Source organism: Martes martes (assembly GCF_963455335.1).
Source record: "Martes martes genome assembly, chromosome: 6".
NCBI classification, from domain to species: Eukaryota; Metazoa; Chordata; class Mammalia; order Carnivora; family Mustelidae; genus Martes; species Martes martes.
In genome coordinates, this window is record NC_137893.1 from 29,503,829 (window position 1) to 29,528,755 (window position 24,927).

Consider the following 24,927-nt stretch of genomic DNA (forward strand, 5'->3'; position numbering starts at 1 on the left):
TTTTCCAAGAACCAATTTTGCTCCAGACCCTGTTCTGGGTGCTTTCCTTGGATAAACTTGTGTATTTCTCACTATAACAATATGAAATCATTAATATTATTTCTATTTTACAGATGAGGAAACTGAGGGTAAAAGTGCTTGTGCCCAAGGTCAATAGCCAGCATACAACCCAGGGAGTCAGACTATTTTACTATTTACCACCACACTATACTTTCCACATCAAACTGCTTCTAGTGATCATTACCAAACTCCACGCGAATGCATAATTGCATATAGCTCATTAGGTAACTTGATATGTATCCTATGACTTTATTATTTTATCCATCAACTGAGATTAGCTACTAGGTTAATGTCATGCATGCAAACTGGTAATACACTTACTAATTGAACAATGCAGTCAAACAATATTGCAGAATAGAAGTAAATATATAATCCAAAAAATTCATTTTTTTCATAATAATGATCTCTTATCCAAATAAGAACACATTTTTAACATAAAAGTTCTTCAAGAATTTGTAAAAATAGCATATTTTAAGCCCAACAGATTTAGGTAGTAATATATGAGTATCTAAAAAAATGCTTTCTTCCCATTTGCATTATCAAGTCATCATTGTCTCTATTTAAAATTTCGTTCCTAAATATTTATGGTATATTTTTCACATAAACTCACTTGAACATTAGGAAAAATATGATGGGAGTTAGTGATTACTGAAGTATAACTGAAGCACGTGAGGGATTTCGTGCAAAAGGTACAAAAGCAGAGCAAAAAAATTTTTTTTTAATTATGCTATTTAAATCTCATTAATTCAGGTTTTCCTAGTAACTAGACGATCTGTTAACTTGATTTTAATCACATATAAGCCAGTAAGAAAATTTCTGTCATGGGTAAATAAGTTTGTTGATCCCTGTGAGATTGAAGTGTATTTAGGTATATATTTTATACAGCTTTTCATATCACTAGAAAAAAAAATGTGGTCTGAGTGCATCTTTCTAGTATTTATGGATCTCCACAATGTCAAATATCATTCTTCCCATATTTAATTCTGATAAGTAAGACACCATTTTCCAGTTGTGATTCCTATCTCCAGCTACACTGTGTCACAAGATAGTTTACATCGAGTTATGACTCTCCTTTAGACTCTCTTTCTCTGTTTCACACAGCACAAGGATAAATAATAACCTCATGTAGGAAAAGAAAAATGGTACCAGAAGCAATTACTGTACCACATACTGAGTTCAATGAATAATATGATAAAACTCTCCTGGGCAACTTTACTGATTTCTCATATAGTCTTAAATCTCCACATCAGCATTTGCTAGAGGTAAAGTCACTTCATTCCACTGGCAACTGTAATAAGGATTTGTCAGCATTTCCACTATCAACCCCAGTTTTAAGGAACCCAATAACTCATGTATTTTTATCTGCATTAGACTGGGAGTTGGCAAAGAATATAACCAAAATGAAGTTCTAAAAAAGTGAAATATGTCTTAAGGTTGAGGGGAACAAAATGTTTTATTTAAATATAATAAAACTTCATAATTTTTAAGTTATAACTCACATATCCTTCAGCCCTTTCCTAGAGCTAAATTATTTTTTTCATATGTTAATCCCTGAACTATCACTGTCTTACTCATGATATTCAAAAGATAGGGTCATGAAAATGCAATTTAATTTTAGCAATGTATAAAATATCCCTTGCCATTTCAAGGATAAGGCTAACTTAACTAATTTTTTATTTATTCCAATGTGTATTGAACTATTATGTGCCATTTTAGGCATGAGATATGCAACAATGAAAAACAAAGCAACACAGAAAAGTTTCTGCCCTTCTGGAACTCCCAATCTAGTGGTGAATTTGGATTCTCATCTATTTTACAGTATTCTGTATTATTCACTTGGCTACTTTATTTCATTAATTACCAGAAGGGAAATATTGCCATATAGTACATTTTTGAGACATATGATTATGTCTTATTTTAGAGTAGGACCTATGACATGGTGACCCTCAAATAATTTATTGGGGAAAACAGAAATGAATATTCAGTTAGCCTTAGTCTCCTTCTGAATTTACCCTTATGACAAGAAAACTTTTAAATGGCAACCAGCTGAAACTCCAGTTGCTTTAGGTAACACTATTCTCAACTGAGAAGAGTATCAAAACATTTAAAAGATATTTTTAATGGTTCTTTATTTTTCCTTAATGAAGATAGGGTTCTCTCTCTCTCTCTTTTACACACACACACACACACACACACCTTTAAAAAAAAATAGCATTCCTATGGCTTAAATGAAAAAGGCACTAGGGGAATACTAACTGACTTTCTACCCTCATGCCTCCCCCAAACTGAACAGATACTGGCAACTTCTTCAAGACTCCTGAATATGCCTATAAAGCATATATCATAAGAGAAAGTCCTTGTACAATGAGAATTATCCGTCAATGGTTAGTGGTAGTTAGCAGCATGTGTCTGCTGAAAATTCTTTTTTACATAATTGATGGTGAGCTTTTAGCTGCTGCCCTTTCATAATCAATAGACTCAACAGAATCAACCAATGTTTATTGAGTACCTTTCTTTAAAATACCTACTGTAAAACAAAGTTGCTTCTCCTAAACACCTTTTAATCTAGTTGAAAATAGAGAATTTACACAAAAAAATGCAAACTAATGATACAAGTTTTCATAAGTGCCCAAGGAATAAATGGCATAGGTAAAAGGACCATTAGATGCCAGCAAAAGTAAAGATGTCCCGGGGAGCCTGGGTGGCTCAGTGGATTAAGCCACTGCCTTTGGCTCAGGTCATGATCTCAGGGTCCTAGGATCGAACCCCACATCTGCCTCAGCAACCCTGCTGAGCGGAGAGCCTGCTTCCCCCTTTTTCTCTGCCTGACTCTCTGCCTAATTGTGAACTCTCTCTCTGTCAAGTAAATAAATAAAATCTTTAAAAAAAAAAAAAAAGTAAAGATGTCCCAAGGAAGTTAGATAAATCATCCTAGAGAAAAGGCCACCCAAAAAATGGATTGTAGAATGAGTACAAATAAGATAAACAGGGAGAAGTAAGAGTTGCTCAGGCAAGAGAAATGAAGTAAGAAAAGTCATAGAGAAGAATCTTACTGGTGCATGGCCTGAAGAAGGAGAATGATGGTTCATAAGAGGAAGATGTTATAAAGCCTTGGGGAAAAATAGTAAATGTGAGCACCATTCATTGCTTCTTATTTTTTAGATTACTTTATCCCCACTTAATATTATCATTTGCTGATAATTTTGTACGAGGAACTATGTTATATATTTTTCAAGTTTTCATTTCTAATACCTCAAGTTGCACAACATTATTACCCTTATTATAAAGTTATGGTAATTTGCCCAAGGTAAATCATTACTAAGTGGCAGACTCGAGATTCAAACCCAGATTTTCTGACTTCCGTTTTATCCCTTCAACCTGCAGAGAAGCCCTTTCTCAATTAGGTATTAAATTCAGATATGAATTTCAAATATGAACTCAATGTAGAAACAGTCTGCTCCTCTGATTTTCATTAGTAGATTAAGCACAGTATATTGTTCTGGGAAATTATTCCACAAGTTTTATTTACAAGAAAACATTCTGCAATTAAAAGTATTTGGAAATTCTACATATTTTCATTCCTTTGAGATATCCACAATACATATGGATTTACTAAAGACTCAGTGATAAAGAAACCCAATGGATTTATCTTAACTCAATATTTTTCAAAAGCCATTTAACCACACAATCGTTGTAGTGTGTCCCTCACTGCATACCTATCAGAACAGTGGCGCATACTATGAAATTCTGATGTAACTGAATGATGAACGCTGCTACAGGGCATAGAAAGCACTCACTGTATTATGGAAGCAGCGTTTTGCCTGTAATGTTAGAAAACATCATATTTGCCAAAAATTGCAAATTTAGAAGTTCAAAAGGCAAGATATAAATTTGATTTTTTGAAAGAATGCAAAGCTGTGACATATTATAAGCAAATATTTTATGGTCAGTGGTTCTAGTCACATTTGAATGAAGTATAAAATATTCTGCATATAATATGAAATGTTGTCCAAACAGGCACGTGGCAGAGACATTTCTTTTCTATTAGTTCTCAGATGAAGTGGTAAAAAACATTTTGTTTCTTTGTTTGTCCAATATTGGTTTATTCTAACTAGATGGTGAAAACAAACTCATGAGTTGTTTTTTTTTTAAATCAATTCCTACATAGACCCAAAACTGAGAACTCAGAACATAAAATTTATAGGACTCAATAATACATTCTCGTTTAGGCATCTAATTAATGACATAAATAAATGGCATAAATGTCTTATGAGGAATGCACTTAATGAAATACATTGACTGATGAATGGATAAGGACCTGGGGACTCATCTGTTATTCTGGATTTCTAGAGGAAATCACTTCAGTGATGCCAGTAAAGCAAAACACGTATACATTTTCTACCAGGAGAAGAGTTCTGTACCTTCCTTTTTGAATCATTGTGGTGAGGTTAAGATAAAGTCTGCCATTAAAAGTACCAGTTAAATCTCAAATAAAAAGAAACAATTAGGAATCAATGTCCAGTAATCAAGTTGTGATTGAAAATGCAAAGATCAGAACCTAATAATCAGATATTGATCAGAAAGTAAAATTAGGTTGGGGGTACCTGACATAATCCAGGACTTATGGGTCTTGAAAATCTCACAAGTGTCCCCCTTACTAATATGGACAAAGGACTCTTGAGCCTCTCTCAAAAGACAGTGTGTTTTTGTGGGGTTTTTTGCTTGTTTTTTCCTATCCCAGGCTCTAAATGTATAGCCAAATAGAATAGAACAAGTTTTAGGAGATAATCCACAGAAATATCAGGAAAGAAAAGAAAGGTGCAGTGGTGTAGAATCACTGATAATCATCAAGTGCTCCCCAAGTGAACAGTATCTCCTCTATTCATGATGCCAACCATGATCTATCTTGATAACTCCAAATCTCATCTCCAGTCTAGATCATTCTCTTCAGCTATGGAACTATATGTCTAACTGCCAACCCGATAGATACACCACAGGAAATTTAAATGTAACCTGTTCATCTTTTATTACCCCAATACTGCTTTTTTACATCAATTATGTTTCCGGCAGGAAGAAAATAAAATCTTCCTAACCTCTCACCTCCTTTTAAACTTCAATTTGTAAACTGTTACTATATATTCCCCATTTTCCACCCTATATATCTTGTGACCCTGACATCCTTCCCTCCCAAGCCTTCAGATATTGCCATAGTTTGGACCTTATCAGCCTCTCACTCTTGCAAAATTATCTTGGTTAGTCTCACCAAATTATATGTCATAAACTACAATTCTATCTCTAATTCTAAGGGAGATTTTTTTTTTTTTTAAAGATTTTATTTATCCATTTTGCAGGCAGAGATCACATGTAGGCAGAGAGGTGGGCAGAGAGAGAGAGAGAGGAAGGGAAGCAGACTCCCCGCTGAGCAGAGAGCCCGATGCGGGGCTCGATCCCAGGACCCCGGGACCATGACCTGAGCCGAAGGCAGAGGCCTCAACCCACTGAGCCACCCAGGCGCCCCAAGGGAGATTTTTTAAAGTCCTGACTTGATCATATTGTTTAGGTACTTAAAATCTTTCAAAATTGCCCCATTCTGAATAGATTAAAATCTCAGTTTCTTTATAAGACCTATAAAACTTCCACACTTCTATTCTGTTGTCTGTCTGCTCACCCGCATCCATCATTTTTCTTCCACATTCTCTGCTCTCCATCTGTAGTGGACTACTGACAGTTGTTATATAGCTCAAAGATTTGTGAGCAGCAAGCCCTGGCTCCGTCTCTCCTAACTCCTTACCAAAGTAGTTCTAAGGCTATGGGCAAATACAAAAACTCACAACAGTGAACAGTAAGAATAACAGAGTTTTGCCAAAAGTTGAGGGCATGGAATCATGTATGTACAGACATTATATGTGGAGGATAACCGGTAGTGTAGGAATGTTGTCAAAACACCAGAACAAAGGTATAACCACGTCATTGAAAATGGCTTCACTGTACTTAAGAGAGAAAGCTTCTTATATTCAGGTCTTAAGAAATCCGTTGTCAAGCAAAGTGAAAAAGGAGGGCTGAATATTGTAATGAATTCTATTCAAAAAAGAAGAATGGCCTCTTCCAATAGAAAACTACAGATCCAGAATTCAGTCTGCTGGCACCACTGTTCCCTCATTGTAATAGTGTACTGACAATGGCAGGGAAGTGTAGTCAAGTTGGTCTACTCATCTAGCTGGAATTCATGACCTGCTTAATTTTAATTCTTGAGAATATATGGAGTTATAATTCAGTTGATAAAAAAACTTCACCTGTCATTTTGAAAGAATTGGCATTAAATATAAGAGAACAGGAAACCAAGAAGTCTTGGTCTCCTGGAGGCAGCTGAAAAAATGTTTTATTCATTTCTCCATAAAAAGTCCTTGATCAGAGATCCATACCCTATACCAACTAGAAAACTAGGTGAATTCTCCAATACACTTCGGAAACTATTCACCTTCCCATACCCTGCCCCTTGCAGGAAACTGAAGGAGAAATTGAGTCCAAGTGATTCCAGATTCAGAGAGAATAGGTACCATGTTAAAATTTAGAGGAATAGGGGCGCCTGGGTGGCTCAGTCGTTAAGCGTCTGCCTTCGGCTCAGGTCATGATCCAAGGGTCCTGGGATTGAGCCCCACATCGGGCTCCCTGCTCTGCGGGAGGCCTGCTTCTCCCTCTCCCTCTGCTGCTCCCCCTGCTTGTGTTCCCTCTCTCGCTGTGTCTCTGTCTGTCCAATAAATAAATAAAATCTTTAAAAAAAAATTAGAGGAATAAATTAAAGTTTGCATCAGTCAAAAGTAAGTTTTCCAGCCTGTTTATCCTTCTTAATTGAGAATGTTAGCTGCCAATCTGTAGGACTCCTTTCAGAAATTATGCAACACAGAGAACAGATACATGGATTTATGTATCTGTCAGACCCTCCAGATGGAAGGCCAGATCCCCTCCCAAAACACTCCTTGGTGTAATTCACCTATTGCAGAGCTTCCATTCCCATTTATAGTGCCTTACTCTAAACTGTGAATAGACATCTGAAGAAATTCAAGTAGAGCCTCTAACATCAAGACAGAAATAAAACAGAAAAATAAAAACACAAATAAAGGAACAAAATAAGAATAGAAAAAACTTCAAAAAAAAAAGGAATTATAATGAATCAATGTTACTAAAAGATCAGAATGTCTAAAAGCTCTTCAAAATTAAAAATAGAGGTAAACAGGGGCACCTGGGTGGCTCAGATGGTTAAGCGTCTGCCTTCAGCCCAGGTCATGGTCTCAGGGTGCTGGAATCAAACCCTGCATTGGGCTCTCTGCTCAGCGGGAAGCTTGCTTCCCCTTCTCTCTCTGCCTGCCTCTCTGCCTTCTTGTGATCTCTCTCTCTCTCTCTCTCTCTGTCAAATAAACAAATAAAATCTTAAAAAAAAAAAAAAAGAGGTAAACATAAATAAAGTGCACTAAAAAGAAATGAGGTACCGAACTCTGAAAGACATGGAAGAATCATAAATGGAATATCAGTAAGTGAAAGAAGCCAACCAAAAAGACCACATACTGCATGATTCCACTTATATGACATTCTGGAAAAGACAAAACTATGGGAACAATAAAAAGATCAATGATTGCCAGGAGTTAGGTAAGGGGGTTAACAGGCAAAGCATTATTTTCAGGACAGTGAAAACACTCATAGGCTACTCATAATGGTGGATACATGTCATTATACATTTGTCTAGACCCACAGAATGTGCAACACCAAGAAAGAACTGAAATGTAAGCTATGTACTTGGGTGATGGTGATGTGTCAGTGAAGGTTCATCAATTGTGACAAATGTACCACTCTGCTGGGGGATGTTGATAATGGACGAGGCTGTGCATGTGTCGGGGCAGGAAGTATATAGGAAATCTCTGTACCTTCCTCTCAATTTTGCTATGAACCTAAAACTGCTCTAAAAAATTTTCTTAAAAATATCAACAGGGCTGTCTGAGTAGCTCAGTGGGTTAAGCATCTGACTCTTGATTTGGCTCTGGGTTGTGAGATTGAGACCCACAAGCAGCTCTGCTCTGGGTGTGGAGCATGCTTAAGATTCTCTCTCTCCTTCTGCTCCACTAATGCTCTAAATAAATAAATAAATAAATATTGATTAGTTCATTAAAATTCACATATACATACTACATATATAGTATGTTTTATATATATTTTTATATATTTATAAATGTTTTACATATATTTATATGCATATGTTTTTATTTATATATATAAACAGTTGATGGACTAAAGTTGAGGAACTATTTCAGAAAACAGAATTTGAAAAAAAAATAAGATAAAACAAGATGAAATTATATGATAAAATTAGAGGATTATTATCATCTGGGGAGATTTCAAGCAATACTAAAGTTTGATGAGCTCAAAAATTATATTAGAATGTCCGGGTATGGGGCCTATGCACCAACATTTAAAACAAAAAATGGGGATGCGTGGGTGGCTCAGCCGGTTTAGCGCCTAAGAGGATCAGGGTCCTGGGATTGAGTGCTACATCTGGCTCCCTGCTCAGCAGGGGGTCTGAGTCTCCCTCTGCCCTGCTGATCCGCCTACTTGTGCTCTCTCTCTGACAAATAAATAAAAAAATCTTTAAAAAAATAAAACAAAAAAACAGAAACTGTCATTTATGTGGTGCTGAAATGTATAATACTCAGCCCAAACCAGAGGGAGAGAGACGAGAAAAAGGCAAAGAGGAAATTATTAAATAAATAATATTTTTAAAAATATCTGAGAGCTGAAGAATACGTGTTTCCAGACTGAATGATCCCAGCAAGATATTGGACCAGCTCTGTTGAATAGAAATATAATGCAAGCCACGAATAGGAGTCACATATGTAATTTAAAATTTTCTACTAGCCACATTTAAAAAAAATTAACAGTTAAGTTAATTTTAATAGTATATGTTATTTACCCTAATATATCCAAAGTACTATATTTCAACATATAACCAATATAAAATTGAGATATTTTCCTTCTTTTTTAAATATCAAATCTTTGAAAGCCAGTGTTTATTCTGTACTAACAGCACATCTTTATCCAATCTAGCTAAATTTCAAATGTTCAACATCCATGTGTGATTCTTAGCTACTATAATTGGACAGCATGGATCTAAACTCTAGACAATGTTCAAATATTTTTTTTTAAAGATTTTATTTATTTATTTGACAGACAGGGATCACAAGTAGGCAGAGAGGCAGGCAGAGAGAGAGGAGAAAGCAGGCTCTCCACGGAGCAGAGAGCCCGATGCGGGGCTCGATCCCAGGACCCTGGGATCATGACTTGAGCTGAAGGAAGAGCCTTTAACCCACTGAGCCACCCAGGCCCCCCTCAAATATTAATTTAAAAAAGTTCTACACACCAGAGCATATCATTCATGACATTTCTGAATTTCGGGAATAAAAAGATGATCCTAAATTACCCACAGGGTAGAAAAATACAGTGCACATCCAAAGGATAGGGAATCAGAATGACCACGCACGTCTGATTGACTGCAAAAGGAAGAGAAGACGAATGGAGCAATGCCTTCCACAGAATTCAACCTATGATTCTACCCAGGAGGCAGTATTTTTCAGTGTACAAAGGTCTACAATGTTTGTCTTTCATGTGACCTTTCTCAGAATGCTATTACAGCTCATACTCTAACAAAATTTTAAAAAAATTTAAAAAATAAGAATCCTAGAATCCAGGAAGTGGGGCTCTAGTAAAGAAGAAAGGCAAATAGAATTTTCAGGATGGTGGTGAAATGAAGTCCAGGATGATAGCTGAGTAAGAGGCCTAATGCAGAAGAAGACCAGTTTGCAGCAGAGCCCATGGCTTCAAAGTATACCTCCAAAGACATAGAAGAAACTCACTGGTAATCTGATACCTCTGCCTATACTGAGAAGTTTTTTAAAGCTTGGTAAGAGTATCTGAAGATGAATTAGTGATATTTTCATAGAAAGCTGCAAACTGATTTTTTAAAAATTTAAAGGTTTTATTTATTTATTTGAGAGTGAGAGAGAGAGAGAAAGAGCAAAAGCAGGGGCAGGCACAGAGGAGAAGCCGACTCCCCACTGAGCAGGGAACCCGACGCAGGGCTCAGTCCCAGGACCCTAAGATCATGACCTGAGCCAACACTTAACCGACTGAGCCACACAGGTGCCCCTAAAAATATTTTTTTTTACCGAGGCCCACCCTGGCCAAAATAAATGCATAAAAATCAGTCACAAAGATAAAGGAAAAAATAGTTTCATAAGCATTAATTAGTGGAAAATAAAACTGGCTAACCAGAAAAGGAGAACTATGCCAATGAAAACAATATCAAAAATGTTTCAAGAAAAAAGTCTTGAAAAATTTAAGAATTTTATATTCTAGTCATTTTGCCCTGTAATTTACGAAAGGAATGAAAATTAGTAAACATACACTCTTCATCAAAACAGGGAAAAAGTACTTTCTGGCACCAATCAAATAACAACCCTAAGAATGACAAAGTTGACATTTTAAAAGACCATAAAGACTACATTTAGTAGAACTAAGTTAAGTCTAAATTTTTCTCAAGACGGTTAAAGAAATGTGTAGAATTTAAAAAGAATTTTCAGAAAACGTGTATTACTTAAATGCATTGTTTAATGACTATTACCTGAATTTCAAAGCCTGGTGCAGTTTGAGAGATGAAAGTTCTGCCTGACTCCATAGCACTCTGCTAACCATAAAGCTATGCTACTTTCATTTAATAAAAAAGAAGGAGGAGGAGGAGGAGGAGAAAAATCTTCAAAGCACTTTTCAGAGAAAAATTAGCCCTAATATGAAATTATCATTAAATAATTAAAAATGAAATAAATAAATGGAACATTTAGGTAATAAATAGCTAGAAATTTGACAGCTAAAAAAACACAAGAAAAGCAGAGGGAGGAAAATAAGGCAATAGAAAAAAGTCAGTAAAGCGGTGAATAGGAAAGAAGGAAATGACTAAATTATAAACATCTTTTAGTAAAAATAACAATAATAAAATAAGTTCTCTTACTTAACCAACTCTAAGGAAAAAGAAAAACCTTAAAAACACAGAATTTCACATGAGAAAGGGACTCAGTAGAGATTATAAAACTTGTATAACATTGATTCAAACAGAAGTCATAAAATGAATAGGTCGATGGCTATAAAAGAAATTCCAATATTTCAGAAATCTTTCCAGAAAATATGTAAATAGTGTGGAATTTTTATTTTTAACCTAATATGAAACAAATGATCTCATGATACCCAGTCTGCTTCAGAGCATAGGAAATGCTGTGAAACCAGTCCCAGTCTTCCTAAATGAGGTTAGCGTAACACTGACATAACAAGCTAACAAAATAGTCAGATGCTGTTAGCTATGGAGCAGTTACTACCAAATAGTACCTAAAAACAATATAGCAAATAAAACATAGCTATGCACTGAAATATGTTTCAATCACAACCAATAATAGTTTGTTTCTGGAATACAACTGTGATTACCATTCAGAAATTGATTAATACATTCATCAGGATAATAAGTACAACTAGAAAAATTCATGATTACCTGTATAGATGACCCATGTATTCAATAATTCCTGAAAAATAATGAATTTGAAAACTAGGTATGGAAAGTCTTCTTGAGAATAAATCTATTATCATAAAATAAAAAGGAAAAATACCACTAAAATGAGGCAAACAGGCTCAGAGGATGAAGTTCTCATCAAATGCAAATAAAAATAAAACAGACAAAAGCAATAAAAATTAGTAAAGGGAGAGATGAAATTTAGCTATCTATAAAAGGTATGATTAAATTCCTAATCAAAGACAATTAATTATAGCTCTCTAAATAAGAAATATTTCCACAAAGTGACTCGAGGTAAGGGAAATGTAAAATAAACTATTTTCCTATATTTTTGGCATAAAAACATAAAATCACATCATTTGAACTCATAAGTAAGATCCACAAACATGCTATTTTAAAAAATGATCAACAATCTGTCCCCATAAACTCTATGTGATGGATGTTCTACTGGAATTACGGCATGTCTCCTTTTAAATTTAGCTTATGTATCACTATGTTTTTGTCGCTTTTATGTTGAGTTTTTTTTCCCCGAATCTTCCTGAGACTTTTATTGGAAAGTTAAGAGAAGGTATATCTTTTACGATGGTGACAAAGATAGCTTTCATTATAAACATGTAGTGAGTACTTTGATTACAAATCAGCCGACGATTCTAATAATTTACACTATAAAAGCAACACTGGAATTTAGAAAATGAACTCTGGTACCGACAGAGTAAATTAAAGATGAAAAATAGAGGACAAGCCTACACAGAAAACGAGGTTCTTAAGGAAGGGAAAGGTTACGCTTTGTTCTTTCCGCTTCTCTTTTGCTTTATCTAGATCTGACCTGGGAACACTGCAAGTAGCTCTTCTAAAGTAACCGTCCAGCCCTTGTGTCCTGCTCCACAGCTGGCATAGGGATGCCCGGCCATCTGCCAGGTAAGAAGCCAGCCATAGTCAAACACCTCCAAGCAGAATAAAGAAGCAATATTCCCATGTTCTAACTTTAAACGGTTTGCATGTTTTTTCCTCTGAAAATGGTTATTATATTTACCCTAAATTGCTTCAGATATATATGTATACATAACATATACAGTTATTATTTAAGAAAATTTCACAGAAACATTTATTATGATGGTGAAAAATAATAGAGATTTTTGGAACCTTATTTTTAATTAGCTAACTTTTGGTTAATGAGGATAGAGGAAACTGAATCTTATAATTGGAAGATGATTAAAAATAAAAGAATTCTCTATCAAACTTACGGCATAAAATTTTAGTGCTTATTTAGTAGATCATGTTTTATAAAGTACTTTTTAAAGAATCAGAAGTGAAAATTGTTATACATAAATGATTCATTTACAAGGTATTCATTTGCATTAATTTAAAATGGTATTTTTAAGCCTGATGACATTTAACAAGCATCTAGTATCATTAACATTTGTAAAGATCAATGACTATTTGGTTTTATATCTTCTCAGACTATCAAAGGTCTGCAGACAATTCAAGTTTGTAATTTTACTTCCTCACCACCCCTGTCCAAACTACATTTTAATCGTTCTAAACTAGTCTTACAATTTTTTTTCTTAGCTATATTAAGGAAGTTTCATAAAATTTAGGTAGTAAACTTTGATCTTAAAAATGGAAAGGGATCATAGATTTAAGAGAATTAGTTTAAGTATTAGCATTTCAATACATGTTAATGATTTATACTGCTGTAAATATTGGGAAAATATGTAGACATTTAACTGGACAGGCCAACAATATTTTCCAATTCACAGTCACAAGAAATGACCCACAAAAATAAGCAAAAGATCAGCACAAATAACAGCACAGTTGATTGTTATTACATAGACAGGACCGTGTTATTTATTTCTTCCCTGAGCCTCCGCCATTCCAACTGTTGTGCTTTTACCGCTGTAGAGTTAAGAAAGGACTTGTCATTGTCTGAATCCTGGTCTTTCAAATTCCTTCTATTCACTATGGCTCTTTAAGTCTGAGTTCTGCCATCCCTAATTAACATTCATGTCAGAAGCCTAGGGTGCACTATAGGTTATCACGGTGGGAAGTGAGAATACCAGGAGAAAAAAGTGGAAAAAAACCTAGCAGCTACCATCAGAACAACTTAATATTTTCAAGAAAAGGCAATATTAAGAATGACTGGTTTGTTAGGATCAAAAACTACTGAGAAGAGAATCTCCACATGTGCTTATCTATTGTTCTTTTGCCTGGAAAACAAACCCCATTTCAATATCTCAAGACTTTATTAAAAAGAGACTTTAATGTGAACTTCCTGGATAGAAAATGAATAACTCTTAGAATCTGGAACTTAGGTTTTAAAGCACCAACAAAACAATGTAGAAGACCTGTAGAGCAAAGTTGTACCTTAATAACTTTTTAATATACTGTGTTTATTATTTACCTCTTACTTTTTTTTTTTCTTTTCAGGATTTAGGTGCAATCTGAGGCAATTTACAAAGTTTTGTCCCCTTTCTTTGGTTTTGTTTTGCAAGATTATCAAGCAAAGACATTCTTCTGAATACCTGATTCACACACACACACACACAGATCCTTTAGTATGCTACTGAAGACATAACCACCGCATTCTTAGTTGCAGCAAACTGTGTTTACCTACTTTCAGAAGTATAACTACAGAGAATTTTCATGACATACAAGTATAAATAAATCTAAGCCTTTATTGGCCATAATTATTGTTCCAAGAAAAGTTTCTGTTTTTACTCTGTATCTACAGAAATCTGCTGGGATTTGGGAAGGTAAAAGGACATCTTTCTCCCTGAAATGTAATATAATCATTTAAAATTACAGCAAATCCTATAAAAATAATAACTCTACAGAAATAATAGTAATATGTTGAAGTTAACTTTTAAGGAAAGGGTTAAAATTTTGCTAGTTGTGCTGTTCACCAATATTTCAGGAAAGATACTGATGTCAGAGCAATAGGGTTTAAGGGAAGAGTTGGGTTATGATTATCATTCATATTTTTGTAAATACTGATCTGCTATTTAATCCTGCCACTTCACTGAATTACCTGTTTAGATCAGAGATTTTGGCTGTCACTGTCTTTATACTGGTATTTGTAGTTTGGCCATTAAATATTTCATTAACTTAATTCCTAAGTGAAAGTAGAAAGAGGAAAAGAAAAGAAAAAAAAAAAAAAACCCTCAAGCACAAATCAATCAAATGTGCCATTTCACTGCTCTTCCAGTAAAAGGTTTGATGGGAAAGGAGACTGTACCTATTAGCTAATCTCTAAACTGCATCTCATTTCTGAATCTAATTTATTAGCTTCTTACATGAATAATCAAGGTTTGAGTACACCAAAGTTATTGCCAACATCTCCATTCATTGATGACTAAATAGAGCTCACTATCTCCCTTCCCAACATCCTTACCGTGCTCTGTGACAAGGCTAATGCCCCATCCCTTAGCTTTTAACCTGAAGTCCTCATCTACATTCCTCAGTTGGTTTTGCCCCTCATGTAATCCACCCCCAATAAATCTCTACTTGAGTTTACAATGTTGTCATCTCTTCGTCTTCCCCGTAGGTACAATGTCTCTCAAATCAGACTCTATAAATCTCCCATTCCATACTATCCATGAACAGACCATATCTCACTAGTTCAAAATGTTCCTTGACTCACTTTTTTGTTAAACGGTCTCAGAATAATCCATCTTTTTATTTATAATAATAAATAATAATTTATTATAATATTTATTTATTTATTATTATAATCATTTATTTTATATTTTTATAAATATATATTTACATGCATTAAATATATCTATTATTATATTATATTATAAGAATAACCATCTTTTATTATTATTATTATTATTGATATCTAAATTGTGAATATGGGGTTTAAAGAGACTGAGGTATCTAAGAAGCAAATCACTGGTTTGAGTGAATAGAAAAGTACTGGAAACATAAACAGTTTGGAAATAGAGGAGGAAGAGGTATGGTAAAGTCTGAATTGAAGAAGGAGGTTTGATGCATGCTGAGTTTGATATTGGACATCCACTCAGATCAAAGCTGCTGCCAAAATTGAGATTGTATAATTTTACGTGGCTCTATCATGATAGTATCTTTGACAATGGGAAAACTAGAGCAAAAATACTGCATTTCCATGTAGTTTGCTGTAGTTAAGCTGAACCAAAGATTCAGATTTCTTTATTCATTCTTCCATACCAAACTTAATATATTGTTCATAATAAAATAAGCTTTGACAAAATTACAGTATTGACAATAATGTTGGCAATGAAAAAGAATATAACAACAAAATAAAAATACTTGAGAATCTTTATTATGGTGACATTTGTAAAGCAGATTTAATAAAGAAGGATTAAAGAAGCATGTATGTGAGTGTATTGGATATTATGTGGTTAAAAAAAAGGAGAAGCTGGCCCTTTATAAAACCCTTAAAGACTAAGACCCTAAGTTTTAAAAATCATGCTTTGGGGTGTCTGGCCCCAGTTGGTAGAGCATGCAACTCTTGATCTCAGGGTTGTGAGTTCGAGCTCTAGGTTCGTTGTTTACTATAAAACAAAGTCTTTTTAAAAAATCTTGTCTAATTTCACATTAAAACACAACTTTATTTCTCTATGGCAGCACCAGCAGTAGTCTTACGTTTATCTAGCTGATGTGGACGTCTAAGAGAATATTAATAGTGATTTGAAATAAAATGCATTGAGCTATTAAAGGAAGAATGAGAGAGAGAAATGTGATGCCAGCAGGATCCCTGAAACAGAAGAAAAAATACGGTGAGAAAAGGTTCAGTTGCCTTTCAACAAACCAGTTGCAGGAGTAGGGTCAGAGGAGTCTGAGTTTGAATGAGGCACTCTCATCTCAGACGTTAACACTTAAGTAGTTCTTGCGTGTGGATATTTACTCTATCTTTCTTAAATTATTTTGATCTTATTATCTCCACAATACATGTTTAAAATGGCTTAGAAATGGTGGAAGGGTTTCTAAGAATGAAAATCTTTGTGAAGCTGCAGTGTCTGGGTTCCCGAGCCCTGATGCTAGCAACTTTAACAAGAACTACGTGCTTGACAGTCCTTCTGTAACAATGGACAGAGAAGACTCCAAGGGAAAATGTATTGCAGTGGCAGATACGAAGCCCTAGAAATCTGCTTTTGTTGCTATTATGGAAGAAGCTGCAGAACCATTTAGGCGATGATTCGGTCACTTCATCTTTTGTACCGTAAAACCTTCCCATTGTCCTTGGAAGCTTGCTCCCAGATAAGCCTCCTGTATCTGTGGGCTGCGACAATAAAGCTTTACAAGCCTAAGCAAGTAAACTAGACACTGAACTATATAACCCTCCAGGAAGTACTAGGAACATTTAAAAAATAAAATTAAGAAAAATAAGACTAAGTTGCAGATGCAAGCACTTTTTTTTTTTTAATTCATTGAGTAACCAGGCAGAAAGAACCCCTGATAAAATAAGTGATTTTTCTAAAAAAAAAAAAAAAAAAAAAAAAAAAAAAAAAATTAAATTCATAGTCATTTGTACACTGAAGGGCTACTAGCCACCTTGGGAAAGAACATGTACAGTGACATTTAAGTGTTAGTAATTTTTGATGGACAAAAATCAATTGCTATACAGGGATAGCACAGTGGGAAGCCCTCAACTTATTTAGACAGGCCCAAAAAAAATCTGCTGCAAACCAAGAACTCAGAGGGAAAACAGGCCCTCCCTGTCTGAACTTAAATACCCAGGCACCTGATATTGCCCTCAGCTAACAGTAAGGACAACAGGATCAGATTATAAACTGAAGATAAGAGCACATACTATTCTCTAAAAGCACTCTATATAAAAATAGATAATTTTAAAAAATAAATAAGAGCACTCTTTGTGTTGTTCAGAATCAGTATTTTTGTGTATTATTTTTGACATTAGGAATTTATATATTAACATTGTTATGAAATAAATAAAATCCTCATAAATGAAAAGATGATTCTAAGATTAAATTTTTAGTTCCATTAATAAAAACAAACACAAAAAGCAAGAGAAATTTAATAGCAACTGAACTTATTTCACTTAGTACAATCTCCTCCAGTCACATCCACGTTGATACAAAAGTTGGGTATTCTGTATGGTGACTAACATAACGTAATTAAAAAAAAAAAAAAGTAGCAACTGAACTTGAAATCTGAAGATGAGAGAGATAATATGAAGTATACTAAGGAGAGGACATAAGAAGACTGAAGATTTAGGTCCAGATCTGCAGGTGAAGTTACATAAATTTCTAAATTATATGATATCATAAATCTTCATTCAAAATTAAAAAAAAAAATAAACATTTTTTAAATGTTTAAGGCTTTCTAAAATGAGTTATTCCATGATAGAACTATATGCTGCACTCATACAAAGTATCGGGCACAGGTTTTGTTGTGAAGGGGAGTAAAAGATATTTATAAACAAGGTCCTTAATCTCAAGCCTAAGAGAAAAAAAATAAGATGGGTCCCAATACTATTTTGATTGTCTGGAAAAATCTGAAATTATGGTTTAAAAAGGCTGGAAGAAAAACAAGCGCTACATTAAAAGAGGAGAGAAGTGAGAGGTCCAAAATATCCAACGAAGCATAGTCTAATCTTGGCCTCTACAGAGGGAAATGTCTAACTGGAGACACCTGTGACAGCAATAGTGCTCTAGTATATGTGGGATTTCTGGATGAGAAGTGTTGTTTTAGGGGAACAACTCTCAATCAAGATGTTATTTTGGTCATTAACTATAGTTGCTAGACTTTTTCAAGGTTGGTCAATGGAGTTTTCATTTCATAGTACTAGTTGTTCAAATTGACTAAACACATTGGTTGAAGTCCCACTACTATACTTTTTGGCTATGTGCCCATGACTGGTTCTTTCAGCAATCAGGACATGAGCTTTATCAATTGTAATAGTATTAATAATGGTATCTACCTCCAAAGTTTACTGTGACAATTAACCGAGTAAATACATGAGTAGTGCTTTGAACAGGGTCTAGCACATAGCAGGCATTCAATAAATGTCTGCCATATGTACGTATGTAAGTGTGTGTGTGTGTGTGTGTGTGTGTGTGTGTGTGTGTGTTTTGGTAATGGTCTATGTAATCTTATTCTGTAAAGCTGAGAAACAGACCAAGGCACTAGCCCCCATCATCCCGGTCTTCTTTCCATTTTGCAAATTTTCCAAGATTCTTCCTTGCTTACCCCATTCTCCCCGCCAAGAACATTCTTCTTCTCTTTCTTCACCTTGCTAATTCCTTCTCAAGCTTCAGGTATCCTATTGTCTACTCCTCTACAGGGAGGCTTACCTGACTTGTCCTGTCCCTTCTGACTCCCAGTTTAACTCAGGATTATCCTGTAAAAAGCATTAACCCATTTATCTTTTTCTTCTATCCTAATCACAAAGTTTGGGGCGTGTGTGTGTGTGTGCGCATGCACATGTGTGTAAATCTGTGTGTAATCCTCCCTATGAATCCTTACCGTTTTCTAAGCTCCCTGAGGGCAGACACTGTGTCTATTTTGTTCATCAAACAAAGCTCATAGCATGTCATCATCTTCCAATATATATTTGTTAAATAAAAGAGTGAATAAAAATAAATTCAAGAGAAATGGAACTGATTATGATTAGCACACTGATAATGTCACATCCTAGAATACTTCACTGTTTTTTCTTAAGACACACAATAAATATATTGAACAAGAAGCATAAGTGAAGTTCTCTTTGGTAGCTCCACAACTTCTCTTTGTGGAGATATCATTATTCACAACACAGGCAGAATCTCCTCTGAGATTTTTCCAAGAGAGAAAAGAACAAAATAACCAAATATAAATTAAATGATCATAGCCTCCTTATAAAATATAAACATCAGTAAACTACATCAAGAATGACACTTACTAAGTAAGGTAACTAATTTCTTAAAATCTGCTTTTTCTCGAGTGTGGATATTTTGTAATCAGAGTATCCAGAAGAAGACTTTTTTCACGAAGTGATATAAAAATAAAATGACTTTCCTTTTAATAAATATCAAATTCACTTAAAGACCAAGAGAGGGACATACTCTAAAACAGAAATAATTTATCTTTCAAAATGTAAGCCTAGTGTATGGCTCCATAGTTGATCTTACATCTTAGTTAGAGTCATGATCTGAGCAGTTGTTCTCAATCATTGTTACAGATCAGAATTAACTGTGGAATTTTTTTAAAAAATGAAGATTTCCAACGTCCAAAGCTCAGAAATACTGTATCAAAAGATATGAAATGTGTTTGGGGTACAAGTGCATTTTTAAAAATTTTATGCCTGGCTTTAATATGGAAATAAGGTTAAATACCACTCGTTTATCAATAGGTGCAAAATTGTTCATGATTGAGAAAAATATCTGAATACTTCTTATAAAACAACCCTGAGTAATTAAGATTGAGAAATTATATGGGAAGTCTTAATCACCTGTTTTGTTTGGACAAGAAGTTTGCACTAACCTTCACAGATGAAAAATATTTAAATATAATCATTCAAAAGTTGCTTACTTCTTCTAATTTTCCATTTAATTAAATACTGTTTATCTAATTTAATTTGACAAATATTTGAGTACTTGTTATGTCTAGGGCACTTTTCTCTGACATTGAAATATCAAAAAAGTGCAAAATTTGATCATTGGCCCTATATAGATTCATGTTAAATGGTCACACAGATATAGATATATATATATACATACACACACACACACACATTTTCTAAGATAAAAAAAACAGTGCATAGTAAGCATAGTAAGTGCCATAATAGAGTATTATGATACATAATGTGTATATCTCCCCACCCTTGACACCCCCCATGACAACACACAACTTAATGGAGAGATCAGAGAGTTTCATGGAGTGGTTGTCATTTGAGATGGGTCTGGAAGCATGAATAGGATTCTCACAGGGAAATGGAAAGAACGAGCAAAGTTTTGGAGCCATAAGATAAGTGATGTGTCTGGGAGTTTGGCTGGATCAAGGAGAGCACAGAAAGAAGTGCCAACTATTGAAGACTACAGATGTCTCTTATATAGCACTCATTATGAGCATTGTAGAGACACATATGAGGTAAAAATAGGAGACATAATCAGTTCCTATTCCTCAAAGAAATGTTCAGTGATGTTTGGTGAAATATTGCCACAGGAAGTAGGCAAAGAATAGTGTAATATTAATTCTAAATAATATAAAGTACTGACAAGTACAAAACTATCTCAGAAATGGAGAGAAATGTATTACAGACAAAAGGAACAGGGCAAACACAATCATGGGAGTGGGTTAACTGAAAAGGAATAATAGGAAACAAGGAAGGAAACGTGGGAGAAGACAAGATTATAGAAGGTCTTGAACATCAGGATCAAAATTTGAGGCATTTTTAAATAATAGGGATTCACTATACTTAAAAAGGGGAAACAGGAAAACCACAGATCATTATAATGAAGAGTGGGGTGCACTCTTCATTAGAGGGGAAGAAGGATGTCAGCAGTAGAGATGGTTGTATGGTTACTGCAATAGTCCTAACAAGAGGAAATGCGATCCAGGACATACAGGCAGAAAAAAAGATGTCTTAGCAACTTGTGTGAGCATTTCAACTGAAGAACAAGGCCAATAAATTGGTGGGTATGAGAGTACCTTTGAAAAAAGAGGGAGATATAAAGAGAATTTAGGAAGTTTGGATATGATGGATAGGGAGCAAGTATTCACTGAGGTTCTCAGCAAGGGAGTGATTAAAAAACCTCATGAACTTCCAACACTGTCATTTCATGATTACCAGCTTTGCTTCATTATCAAGAGTCTTTAACCCAAGCTATTTTATTTTGACATGCCTAAAGATCTGACATCCCTCATTGTTAATAAACGGACTAGATTATGAATTCCTCCTGGCTTGATTTGGCACCATAAATCAAATTTAGATTTTATACAAATGCTAAGTGTGTGGTGGTTTGTTCTGAACATTAATCTCACATTCCTATTGACTACCTGGAAAGACACAAGAACTAGCATTGATAAGTTTATTCTGTTGGAAGAAAGCACTGAATAATATAAGAGCTCCTTGATTATTTTAAAATTAAAATTCCCATTTCAAATGGTATTGTAGGAGTAAGTAAATATTACTACGTGATCTAAAGAAAATATAGAATTATAAGAGGCATATAAACATCCAGTGCATCACTATTAAGTCTGTTACTGGTGAAAATTTTTCTGGCTTAGAAAAGTACTTGTTATATTTAATTTTATTAAGGAGATAAATAAACTAAAAGTGATTTTCTATGATGAAAACAATTGAAAGCAAGGTTAAAATACAGCTATAATAGAAAAAAAATCCTGAAAAATAAATGACATGCCCTCTAAAATATATCTGCAGGAGATAAAAACAGAAGAAAAGTTCACATGCTGTCCTTCACGTAATTTATTTATAATCTGCATCTCAATACATTTTTCACATCTTAACACTGAAAATTTTTGCATGGAGTTTCCTCAAAAAGTTGAAAAGAGAGCTATCCTATGACCCAGCAATTGCACTACTGGGTATTTACCCTAAAGATACAAATGTAGTGATCTGAAGGGGCACGCGCATCTGAATGTTTATAGCAGCAATGTCCACAATAGCCAAACTATGGAAAGAACCAAATGTCCATCAACAGATGAATGGATAAAGAAGAAGTGGTATATATATACAATGGAATACTATGCAGCCATTAAAAGAAATGAAATCTTGCCATTTGCCATTTGCGATGACGCAGATGGAACTAGAGGGTATTGTGCTTAGCGAAATAAGTCAATTGGAGAAAGACAATTATCAAATGATCTCCCTGATATGAGGAAGTGGAGATGCAATGTGTGGGGTTTGGGGGTAGGAAAAGAATAAATGAAACAAGATGGGATCGAGAGGGAGACAAACCATAAGAGACCCTTAATCTCACAAAACAAACTGAGGGTGGCCAGGGGGAGGGGGTTAGAAAGAGGGTGGTTGGGTTATGGACACTGGGGAGGGTATGTGCTATGGTGAGTGCTGGTAAGTGTATAAACCTGGTGATTCACAGACCTGTACCCCTGGGGCTAATAATACATTATATGTTAATAAAAAAAATAAAAAAATAATAAAAAAACAAACACTGAAAATTCTTCAATGATACCTAATTTTGTAGACATGTCATTACATTATGTTTCTAGTGATACACAAAGCTGTATTGTTAATCAATATAAACAGCCCAAACATTAATACATCATTAAAAACTAATGTCATAAAACTGTGGCTAGATTAATCTTAACTCCTTTGTTACACAGGAGTTGCTAAATAACTACAAAATACATTACATTTTATTCTTCACTGTTCAAATTATAATGTCCTTCTTAATCCACTTCCATGTTTATCTACATTTATCTGAAAAAAACGGAAAAACAAATACTTACCAAAATGGTGGTAACGATCAAAGAACGATTGGATAACGAATCTGTGATGTTGGCTGGCTTTCCCTTTTGACTTTCTGTCATATTCAGGCCACTGGCTGGATCCCAAGTTCCAATCTATAAAATAGCATATGGACTTTGTAAAATTGTCCATCAGGCACCTGGGAGAAAGTACTGTAGGAGAAAGTTAAGACGGCTAACACTTATTATTCACCTCTGCTGCATTATCTGCTGTCGTTAAAGTAAAGGCTGCTTGTTTTAAGCATGATTCACTGCTCTGTGAAGTGTGTCCAGTGAAGTGTGACATTAAAGAACAAAATGATCCACTGCACTTCTACAGTCAGTATGGGAGTTTAATTTTCCATTCAAACTTTCATTCACCAAGATAAACCACATTTGATGATACCTTGATAGCTGGCTAGAAACTCATTAATAGTGCATATCTTTTACTGTAATGGATCTATCTCATCCTCTCATTACAAAGATAACATGCCATGCTATACAGATGAAGCTAAAAGACAGAGCAAAATCTGGGGATCCAGGATAAATTAATAGGTGAAGGCAAACTTAAGAGCTGCACTGATTTTGTTTTTTTTGTTTTTTGGGGGTTTTTTTGCATGACCTCCGCTAGGGCAAATTCATAACCAGAATTACCTTTGGAGACTTTATAAATACACCTTTGAGCATTCAAAATACTCCAAGGAAAGATTACAGCACAATCTCATCTGAGCAACACATTCTAATACTTCCACTTGTATGCTATTTAATATGTACTTTAACTAATACTCTCTAATAATTCAGTCACATACTTGCAGTGTTCAGACATTTTATACCCCCTTGAACACAGCCTATGAGATGATACAGCACACCTCTGGGAGACATATCTAAGCAAAGGATGTCACTGAACGCATACATTGGGTGGTTTATGTGCTCTGACACCACTGCCCTGCCATATAATGGTGGTCAGCACTGAAGAAGGACAGAGGCAAAAGAAGACTGGAGCCAGTAGTTCTTTTCTCCACCCTCTCAAACCTAGGAGTGATGGATAATAAACTTTATTTTCCATATCCCTCTAGCCAATTACCCACTATGTTCATTCAAAGGGAAGGAGAACTATCAATTTTCTGTTTATCTTTAAAATAAAGCTTTGTATATCAATTAAATAATTTTAAAATGACATTAATTTAGCAGGTAATATTTACCCTGGTCTACCTAAATATGCTAACAAAGGTCTAATCCAACTTAAATATTATGATTCTTTTTATTTTTACTTTTTTATATTTCATCACATTTACTCTTTTCAATCTTTTTTTCGTTTGCATAGTTTTCTTAGTAACCTATTAAGATGTCTCTCTCCCTCTGATTGGAGAAGCACAAAAGTAGAAACATTAGTAATTTCTGTACTTCATAAGGATAATAGATATGCCATTCTAATAGTTGTATGTAAGTGCAAACCCAAGTATATTTTTTTTCAAAAATACATTAACTATATCGGGGATTCCATATACTGTTTTTTTAGTGATGTCTAAAAAAAACCTCTTGGGGCACCTGGGTGGCTCAGTCGGTTAAGCACCTACCTTTAGCTCAGGTCATGATCTCAGGGTACTGGGATCAAGCCCTACAGTCAGGATCCCTGCAGTGAGGAATCTGCTTCTCCCTCTCCCTCTGCCCTTCCTCCTTGCTTGCGTGTACTCTCTCTCTCTCAAATAAATAAAGAAAATATTTTTTAAGAAATAAAAAAAAATAAATCCCTTGTCATATTTTCTTATATTGAGTTTACTTTCCTCTTACCACTAAAAGCTATATACTCTTAATGTTTGTGTCAATACAGGAAAAAGTCAGATAATATAGTGAGA

General features: G+C 34.7%; 1 protein-coding gene across 3 annotated transcripts in view; it reads right to left on the reverse strand.

The window, feature by feature from the left end:
- The window catches only part of GRIK2 (glutamate ionotropic receptor kainate type subunit 2), a gene marked incomplete at both ends in the record, with an annotated part of 637,516 nt that overhangs the window by 207,429 nt on the left and 405,160 nt on the right, over positions 1-24,927 (reverse strand). For all 3 annotated transcript variants that reach the window (XM_080806625.1, XM_080806626.1, XM_080806627.1), the window contains one exon: positions 23,075-23,188. In XM_080806625.1, the coding sequence (XP_080662751.1) occupies positions 23,075-23,188 (114 nt within the window). The remainder of the gene's footprint in view (positions 1-23,074; positions 23,189-24,927) is intronic.